Genomic DNA, 10,556 nt, shown 5'->3' on the forward strand with positions numbered 1-10,556 from the left:
AACTTTATCACACTATGCTGGAAGTAAATTTTAGTAACGTTTTAATAATAGGGTTTCTTTATCAAAGTGATACAAAAGAAATCGCTCTTCCCAAACAAAAATAGTGCACAGGAAGGTAAGACAGCAGTTCTATAAAAAAAATTGTTAATGTAATTTGTAAGAATGGCAAATAACTATCAAAAGTTAGTCTTTAAAAATTTGTTGATTGAGATGCATTGCAAATTTAACTTGTCAGGGAAAGCAAACTTTGTTGCTTCATTGGTTGACAGAGGTGTCTTGGTGGGAATGGGGATGAGAAGTTAGAGATCGGGTGAGATAGTTAGGTTGCAAGCAAGATCTTTGATGTCTCTGATAGAGACAAAAACAGAGAAGAAAAGTTTAATTTAGAGATAGAACTTAAATTTCACAACTTTTGAGTTTGAAGAAGAGTCTCCACAGCCCAAAGAGATATTGCGGTTGTGAGAGTTAGAAGCGTCAGGTACAGTGGTTACCTCAAAATGAACCGACTTGGTGAAAGAGAATTAGTTGGGTACCAAATAGAAGTTATCTATATATATAAAAAAATTATGTAATGTTGGTAACTGATCGAGACTTGAAGGTATAAAGGAAGAAGAAAATAAATATTGAGCTTTAAAAGCCATAGTTGATAAGGTGAAACTAATTCAGTTGCAAAAAGTAGTTTGCTTTAAGAGAGCATGTGAGTAGTTGGGATAAGGAAGCCATCTTTGAAACCTTTGACATTTTGAAATTTTGATAAAACGTTACATCGTTGCAACTTCCTAGATGGGTTAATTGAAAGATGTAGTGGGCAAAGTGTCTGTGTCCAAAGATTGTATCAGCCAACTAGATGTTGCTAGCTAATGCAAGATTTGTTAGCTGATATATAGGTGCGTTCATGTTGTTTCTGTTTGCGCCAACTATGGTCATGATTATGAAACTGTTGATCACTTGTTTTTGCACTGTCCATTTGGGCACCAAATTTGGAATTGGATCTCCTCTATGTTCTATTGTTGTTTTGATCTTTCCCCCATCCAGAACGTCCTTGCTGCAATTACCTTTTCGTTCTTCTTTATTTAGAAGCTGAGAAATCTTGTAAAATTTTAAAATCTGTCATAAGTTATAATTCAGCCAGTGTTCAGCTTTTTGGTTCTATCTCTTTTGGTTTTATGACTAATTCATTACAAATTTCAGCACTTTGAAGAACTTTTCAGTTAGCAGTCACCCGTGGAAGGCTTGGGTTATCAAACAAGTTTCTTGGAAGCTTCCTGATTATCCTTTTGGATAAAATGTAATACAGACGGTGCAGCTAAGGGGAGTCCTGGTTTGGCAGGTTGTTGCGGATTGTTCATACAGTAAAGGAGTGAATTCAGCTTTCTTTGCTGAGGTAATGGCAGCAATTATTGCAATTGATAAGCCTGTGGAAAATAGATGGGATTTCTTTTGGCTGAAAACTTATTCAAGCTTACTCAAGTGCCCAGTATTACACACATTTATCGCGAAGGAAATGCTTGTGCTGATAAGCTAGCAACTTCTAGGCAAATAATTTTGGTAAACCTTCTTTCCTTTTACAGAGCTCCATAAGTATAGCTGTATAGGCAGGAGCTTCCTTTTTATAGATTCAGATAATTTTGTTTCCTTGGGTTGGGTTTGGTCCCCCAAGTGTTTTGTTCACTTTTTGCTTATCATCAATATATCTTCAAGTTTGTGTGGCATAGGATTAGCAGGGGGTTGGATTGCTAACATAGTTGGAATGTCATCCCCTGCTGTGTTGCTTTAGCTCACTTGTTTTTTTTTTTTTAAAAAAAAAAAAGAAAAAGAAGATAGAATGATAAAAAGCAGCTACATAACTAAACTTTTATTTTATTCTAGGGAGTATAACATATAGAACTTTTGAAAAGTTATCAAAGGTTTTATCACTTTGCTTTTCAACACATTCACACATTCAGTGATTCAGAATCGTTGGATGAAAATCAGATTACTCATTTTATTGGTCAATCAACTTAAAACACACATTTGACAACTGTTTAATGTTCATCTAACGGTTATGTAAGTGTTTATATTTGCGTCGAATTCATGTTTGTCTCTAGATTCACTCGAAATTCTCAGCAGAAGCAAGTATTATTAACTTCACGGTTTACACACGTCCACCACTCTCTGATATCTAATCAAACACCCGGTATAAACACGCTGAGTGCGTGAATGCTTGAAAAAGTGGTTGCCTGGTTGGCCCGTTCCATGATTTGTGATTTGTACTGAGAATATTTCTTAACCGATAATCAGAGACTAATTTCTTTCGAGATGTAAAGATTATCAACCCAATTCTTTGATTTGGCTATGATGTAAAAGCTTACGTGAATTTGGGAAATCAAATTTTAACTTTTTTGGAACGTTCAAACTCCTCCATTTATTGTTAATTCCGCCAAGCAAAACGTATCGCAAAATGTAATTTCAACGAATCAAGAGTAAATAGCCGCCTAATTCACACATTTTCTTCAACAACTAAAATCCAACACCAACAATATAATAACTGAAAGCAATGCAGAAAAATATGGTATATATTCAAGCAGTTAGGTACATCGCAAAGCGAATAATTCGCAGTTGGGCATAAAAGGTTGCCTCCTTTCACCATTTCCAGAAAACATTAGAACCGCACTTGTATTTGTCCTTTCCTTCGCATTCAAGCTCCAAATCGTCACTAAGGAATGGCACTTTCTGCGTAAATAAAATCCCAGAAACGAGAAGGAAAAAAGAACAACAGCATGAGAATTAATTACTGAATTAGAAAAAGGCAAGAGCAAGAGTTAGAATTTGGGAAAGCAAGTGAAATATCAGAGGTAGAGCTAGACCTTTTGTTTGGCAAGATCTTGGCAACCAGTGAAGTTCTCAGGGAACTTGCAACTACCGAATTCCACGGTGTATGCTCTTGCAAAGTTTGCTCCAGTAGTAGCTAACCTCTTCTTGTCATTCAATTCCTATAGCACATAAACTAGTCTACATTATGAAGGCAAAATTAAGGGGAAAAACCCAAATCTTATGCCGGCCAATCACAGAAACAATCAATATATATGAGGATCCTTTGTGTGTAAAAGTATGATAAATATATATTTCATAAAAAAAAATAGACACAGTTTTATTAAAAATAATATATTTTATTACATACAAAATATTTTTTCATACAAATATAAAACATTACTTGTTAGGTTTAATGTTTGAAAAGTTAAAATTTAAAAATTAAAGAAGTTTTAAAAAAGTCAACTAGATAAAGTTGTGCTAAAAGAAATTGAATTTCTTGTTCTCCTTACACTATAGTTGTTTGAATTTTCTTTTGGATCCCCTTCGGCCATGGGCCTTGGGCGGTTGCACCAGAAAACAACCTCAAAATTAAGAGAAGGGGTTGATTATACCTTGTTAGCCTTGCTCCTCTCAAGGTAATCATCAATGATCCCAGCATTGGCAGAAGAATTGGAGGCTGCAGAGATGAAAAGGGTAGCTGCCAAGAGAACAAGGGCACCTCTCCTTCCTTCAGATTCTTTGGCTTTGGGAACTCTGGCCTCACATTTGATCAATGGCAACTTGTAGCCAGAGGATGCAACAGAGGCCACGGAAGTGACCTTCCCATTGAGCTCGGAGCATGCTGCACCAGATATGGCATAGCTACAGGCCAATACGCTAGAGTTCATGCCAGCCATGTGTGGATGGATGCAAGGTTTGTGAGAGTCAAATGAACTTACTTTGCAAGGCCTAAGCTTCGTGGGTTGTTATTGTTAGTATTAGTATTATTTTTTCTTTGGCTTGGCGCTATGGATGATGTGGAGTGGTGGGATGATGGATGTAATTTAAGATTGTGGTGGGCGTGTGGATAAGGTGAGATTGCCTCGCTCCTATTGGCAAATCTTGCTACTCATGCTAGCTGCTTTTCGGGCACTCCAGTTTCTGTGGTGCTTCGAGTTGCAGGACCCACTCAAACATTAGTTTGTTTCACATACAATTGAAAATTTATTAAATTGAGCACAAGTGGTTACTTACTTAAATTACAACACATTTTGTTTCTTTTAATATTAAGTTTCCGAAAAAATGAAGTTTTTGTGATCCAAGAGATATATAACATAAGTTTCCAAAATGGATTTGTAGTAAGTGGCAGAGTCGTTTATTACAAATTATCAGTAATTATTTTTACCCAAAATCTTCTTTCATATCTATAATCTAGGTATTATATTGGTGATGGGTTTCACACATTGAATTTAGAAAGGATTTTAGAAGATCACTCGGATTTTATCTTTGTTCATTCCGTTTGAAGAAAGGAAGGATCCCAATAAATAATCAATCTTTCTTTTGGTTGTTGAATCTCTCTTTAATTGACAATGTGTGATATTCTAAATCATCATTCTTAACGGAATAAGGGTAATTTATTTTAATATTATTTAAATTTAATTATTAATAGAAATAATTATTTATCAGACTTTATTTATCTTTTGATTGAATAAAGGATTAATCAGAACTTCTTTCTCCTAATAAATCTAAGGGTTGAGACAAAAAAAAAACTATTATTTAATTAACAATAATACCACCTATCATCCTATGCATAATAAATAATTATTTAATTTATCAAGATCAATAAAAGTGATTAGAATGATTAATTTGACATAAATTTTAATTATATTTGAAGACTACCCATGTTATGATATTAAACGATTTAAGAGGTGATTATTTTTCAAAAGATAATTTTTCTAACTAATAAATATACTTTGTTTTTTTATAGCTCAATAATTAAACAAACTTTCATAGAAAATTAGGGAATATCATTAATAAATATCACAATTAATTAGGAATAAAAGGAAAATTAACACTAAAGTAGTCATTTTTTTCTTATAATTAAAATCAAGGAAATCTTAGATAAAAGATCCAAGGTAAGGTAATAATACGATATCAAGTTTATATGTATAGATAGAGAGAAAAAAGGAGAGAGATCATGTGTGTGTACCATATCAAGTTTATATGTATAGATAGAGAGAAGAAAGGAGAGAGATTGTGTGTGTGTGTCAAAAATTTAAGCTTACTTGTAAATTTTATCATCAACTTTCATGATTTCACAAATTTTACTACTCAATTTTTCTGCATAAATTTTATCATTCAATTTTTTTATTTTTACACATTTTATAATCGTTGACATGTCTAAAAAAATGTTAAAAAATAAATAAAATGACATTGTTTTGTTACCAATGTAATGATAAAATGCGTAAAATTAAAAAAATTGGGTGGCAACATTTTGAAATAATGAAAATTGAATCATAAAATTCAAAGAAAAATTTAGGTGATAAAATTTGTGAAATAGTGAAAGTTGGGTGATAAAATTTGTGAAAATAAAAGTTGGATGACAAAATTTGCAAAATCATGAATGTGGGGTGATAAAATTTGCAAACAAGTCTAAAAATTAATTTAAATTTAGTATTAGTATGATGCAAAATATCAACCCGCATCTATTGATACAAGTAATAACAACTTATATTTCTTAACCAAGTAATCCAGTATCAATATGAAATAAATAATTTTAAAAGAAAAATATTCATCGTGTCCGTTAAGTAATATTTTAAGTTGGATGACAAAATTTACAAAATCATGAATGTGGGATGATAAAACTTACAAATAAGCCTAAAAATTAATTAAAATGTAGTATTAGTATGATGCAATATATCAACCCGCATCTGTTGACACAAATAATAACAATTTATATTCCTTAGCCAAGTAATCTCGTATAAATATAAAATAAATAATATTAAAAGAAAAATATTCATCCTGTTCGTTTGCTAGGTATTTTTTTTTTTTTTAAGTTTAAGCTGATAACTTCCCTCTCAATTTTTAAGTACAAAGCCCTTGTCTTATCCAGCTTATATGCATATCTTATGCAAGGTTGGAAATTATCATTAAAATTTCACTTTACCGATAAAAAAGAAATTTTTTTTCCTCTCCATTGTATTTATATAAGCTTGTAGATTCTGGAACTTATGCATAATCTCTCATGTTTTATAAATATGTTATACTTAAATGATAAATCATAGCCTACTACACACAATTGTCAACAATGGTCAATGGTTTATTTTCAGTGTAAAATTGGTAAAAAAAATTATTGACGCAGGTTTTAACATTTATGTCATTTATATATTTCTAAAATCTTAAATAAATTAACTTATATAAAAACTTATGAAAGGAGTATAACTCAATTGGTTAAACAATATGTGTGATATTGTCTCTAATTCTTATGAATAAAAAAAATTAAATAAAAACTTGAGATTACCCAATATTTATACAACAATTTTTTTTTAAAATAACAAGAAAGTAACATTAAAATATATATAAAAAAAACAAATTAGTTTCATACATTTAAAATAAGGAGATGGGTCATCGTCCCCTTACCTAGGCCCAGGGTCAGCCCTGTTTTTGCCTCCAACTAATATACCAAGAAAAGTAAAAGAAAAAATAATTTGTCATCCAAAATCTAATAAGACATGAACCTTTCTTGTCTTTGTTTGCTCCGTCTCAAAATTCCTGGCCGCAATCTTCAATTTTCATCCATTGAATGTGAGATCTCGAATCTTCACAAAACCCACTCTCATCTCAATCTCATTCATACTCCCATGTCTGAGTGTAATATTAATTATATAATACTTATTTTGTTACTAAGACTCAATTAATTAATTTATTAAAATTAAATCAAGATTAAAAAAAGTGATTAATTTAATTGATAATAATAAATTTATCTTAAATTTATAACTTCTTTTAAAATTATTATTATCATTAATATTTCTCTCTTTTAATGGTTTCTTAATATATTTTCTTTCTTATTTTAATGAGAGATATTTTTAATATAAAAATATTCAATGAAAAAATATTATAAATTGAGTCATATAAAAGGAAAAATTTAATGTCCTTACAATCCAATCACTAATTACTATTGAATTAATTTAAGATAATTATTTAAAAAAATCACAAACTTATTGTAAATGATGATTTCTGATTGGATCATTGTAGATCCCTTTTCCTCTAAAAAGAAACAAAAATTATTTTAAATTTGAATCTTACAAGAAGGAACAGGAGAGTATATGTAATAAATTTAATTTATAATATTATTGTGTGCAGTGTATTTATTAATTACATATATTAAATTCATACATGTGTATAATATTAGTTATATATTTTGTTTGACTGTATTATTATACATTATATTAAATTAATAAAACTGATAGCCACTAAGTTGTTTAGAGTTATGAATTATAGTTAGTTATTGAGTATAAAATAATTCGTGTTGAGAGAAAAAATATTCATTTTATGTGTATTTATAATCCACAACAAAAATTAATCATCGCTTCAAACGGGATTACTTCGTACTAATATCATAATAAAGAAACTATAATATTATTAAATATTTAAATAAATACCACATTAATTAAAGTGTGTGCAATATTAATTATATATCATATTTAGTTAGTATTATAATTAATATTATTTAATAATTAAATACAAGTGTGTGATTTTGTAATAATAATTTCATTTAATAATAGATTTTTAATATATATCATCATATATATTATTCGAAATAGTTTTTGAGTATATTTATGTATGCCTTAAAAGATAATGGCTGTCCCACAGTTAAACATGGGAAACAAACCTAATACTTTTCTACTACAACGCACCCTTAGATGGATCTCACGTACGACTGAGAAAAAAAATGCTTCTCAGACTTTTTGTACTTGCTCGGTTTGTTGCGTCATATGTGAAATAACTTTTTTTATATCTTAAATTTCAACATCTAATTCAATTAATTAAACAAGTATATGAATATTATAAATTATTTGATATTATGATGAATTTATATGAATAAAAAGAGAAATTTATCATGAATTTTAAACATTATATTAAAAAATATAAAATATTTTTTATATTTTAAAATTAAAGCAAATTACTTTGATTTTCCCTCAATTTAGCACTTTTTACATGCCTCCCCGGCTTAAAATTGCATTTTTTTTGCCTATCCTAATCCAATATCGTTAGTGATGATGCTAATTATTCCAAAATTACCCTTAAAATTTAAGCCAACGAAAACTAGGTCTCACTCCTTTCCTTGTGTGTAGCCTCTGAAATTTGAAATCCCCAAATGTATAGTGTTAGGGTTTGCCAAATATTTTATTGGTCGTCGGGTTTCTTTATTTGGGAAAGATAAGACAACCTCATCGGCCAAAAGCACCCCAACAGCACCCTAATGTAAAACACAAACTGAAAAAATTACACCTAATCGAAACTACAAATTGCATTTCGCAGGAAAAAATGCATTTTTTAATCGTGGTTCCAAGCGGATGAAAAAGAATCAAAATGAAAGTGCAATTATGTTAATGTAGAGACAATTCAAGATAAGCCACGAAGTCGACCATGAGCGTCTCGCGTCTTCAATTTTTTTGCGAGAACAAAGGCGTTGTTCCCTTTAACAGGTGCTAGGAGGAAGTTATTGAAGATGAGGGCAAAACTGTCATAAAAAATCATTAAAGGACCATGTGCGACGCACGTGACTAATTTTCATCAACGGAATGAAGACGGTAAAGAGGTGCCAATGTAACGAAGTTACTAAAATAGGAGAGGTTGGTGTAGGGATATTTAATAAAGAAAATACACATGTAGTAAGCGCTAAATTGAGGAAAGATTAATGTAATTTGCTCTTAAAATTATTACGTAAAAAATTATATTTGATATTTGAAAATATTTAAAATTAAACATTAATTATTCAAGTATATTTTTTATTTGAATAAATAAACGGTAATTAATTAAATAAGAGTTAACAGTAAATAAAAACACTTATTTAATAAAATTGATTATTTTTAACAAAAAATAATATATGTATATATATATATATATATATATATATATATATATATATATTCCAATTTATCTAAATAAAATAAGACATTTTTCAATTTTTATAATTTTATTTGTCTAAACAATATTTTTCTCTCTTATTTCTTTTTCATACACAAAAGGTATCAAAGAGAGCCGCAATTTTAAAAAAAAGGAACTAGAATTTACGATAAATTTTTTACGGAATATAGGCTATGTTTGGCTCAACTTTTTTTTGACTTATAAGTTATTTTTAAGTTAAAGTTAAAAAAATATATTTAAAATTTAAGTTAAAGTTGTTTGGTAAAATATTTTTACAAAATTTTAATTTTATTTAAAAATGACATATATTAATATAAGGGTTAATAAAATCAATTTATTATATAAAAATATAATAATTCTAGAGAAATTAATAAATAAAAATAATTTTGAATAGTTAAAAAATCACTTACCATCCTAATTAATAAATCCTGATTTTTATAAATTAAAAAAATGATTAAAAACTCCATTAATTTATATTTTTTTTTACTTGAGACCACATTAAAAAACTAATTGGCATAGTATGGTTTGAGAGAACAGTGGTTAGCTACAATATCTCTCCCATTGTGGGAATTCACGGTGAAAAAAATAAAATAAAAGCATAAACATAACATTTTGGGTGCAGCAGACAAGAATCGATCAAAGATCTCCACAAAAGTTTAAAATAAGCTCCATGGAGTAACTTATTTTAAAGCTTCTTATTTGAATAATTTATTCATAAAATTAAGTAGCTTATATTTTTAGAGCTTTTATGAAAAGGGTGTTTGGCTCAGATTCTCCTTTTTAAGGAGAAAAAAAATAAAAAAATAAGTTGAGTCAAACGCTACCTATAGTCTAATATATTAAAAAATCAATGCTTTATTAAAATTATCAACCACTTAAAAATTATTATGGCATGAATTTTGATAATATTGTATTTATTAATTATATGATACATTTAATAAATATATTATATAATTAATATTTACATACATATGCATTTAATATATTAAATAATGTATTTAGTTAATATTTGGTGGGTAAAAAAATCAAATATTTCATAAAAATTGTAAAATGTCTTATAAAAAGAACTATCAATTTTTTTTTCTAAATTGTGCCTTATAAAAAATAATCGAAGGGAGGGTTACACACAATTTATTAATGCAATATTTATATAAATATTAAATAATATGATTTCTCATATTTATTAAATATAATATATAATTAATGCAATAGAAATATAAGTAATACTATTATACTCATGTATATAATTAATATATGTAACGAATACACTACACATAGTAATATTATTAAACATATTTATTTAATACTATATTATATAATTAATATTACACACATACATATGTATTTAATATATTAAATAGTACTAATGTGTGTATTTAATTAATATTTAGTGAGGAAAATTTAATGTTTCATAGGAATTATAACATGCCTGTAAAAAGGACTATTGATTTCTTTTAAATTTTGCCTTATAAAAAGGACCGAAGGAAGTAGTAGCATTACACACATTAATGCAACTAACCAAGATATATAATTATATTCACTAAATATAATATAAAATTAATGAAGTAAAAAAAATATGTAATTAATATTATACACATGCATGTATTTAATAAATACATTGCACACATCACTAT

The 10,556-nt window shown here is 28.3% G+C and overlaps 1 protein-coding gene and 1 long non-coding RNA gene across 2 annotated transcripts; one reads left to right on the forward strand and one right to left on the reverse strand.

Annotated features, from left to right (window-relative positions):
* Nucleotides 1-236: 236 nt before the first annotated feature.
* On the forward strand, nt 237-1,712 carry LOC114415756. The gene is made up of 2 exons (XR_003667409.1): nt 237-887; nt 1,192-1,712. It is a non-coding gene; the product is annotated as an uncharacterized LOC114415756 (long non-coding RNA).
* Nucleotides 1,713-2,467: 755 nt separating this feature from the next.
* LOC114415755 (photosystem I reaction center subunit N, chloroplastic-like) lies at nt 2,468-3,948 on the reverse strand. The gene is made up of 3 exons (XM_028380595.1): nt 3,405-3,948; nt 2,847-2,972; nt 2,468-2,712 (listed from the first exon to the last, which is right to left on the reverse strand). Exons 1-3 carry the CDS (start codon nt 3,687-3,689, stop codon nt 2,623-2,625), a joined length of 501 nt encoding a protein of 166 aa, XP_028236396.1. The 5' UTR covers nt 3,690-3,948; the 3' UTR covers nt 2,468-2,622.
* Between the last annotated feature and the right edge of the window lie 6,608 nt (nt 3,949-10,556).

This window comes from Glycine soja, chromosome 6 (genome assembly GCF_004193775.1).
Source record: "Glycine soja cultivar W05 chromosome 6, ASM419377v2, whole genome shotgun sequence".
In the NCBI taxonomy this organism is placed as follows: Eukaryota; Viridiplantae; Streptophyta; class Magnoliopsida; order Fabales; family Fabaceae; genus Glycine; species Glycine soja.

Bases quoted from the DNA above. Each gene is read 5' to 3' on its own strand.
- LOC114415755 (XM_028380595.1), bottom strand. From the start codon at position 3,689: ATGGCTGGCATGAACTCTAGCGTATTGGCCTGTAGCTATGCCATATCT. The intron at 2,973-3,404 runs GTATAATCAACC...TATGTGCTATAG, and splicing joins AGAGGAGCAAGGCTAACAAG to GAATTGAATGACAAGAAGAG. The intron at 2,713-2,846 runs GTCTAGCTCTAC...TTATTTACGCAG, and splicing joins AAGATCTTGCCAAACAAAAG to AAAGTGCCATTCCTTAGTGA.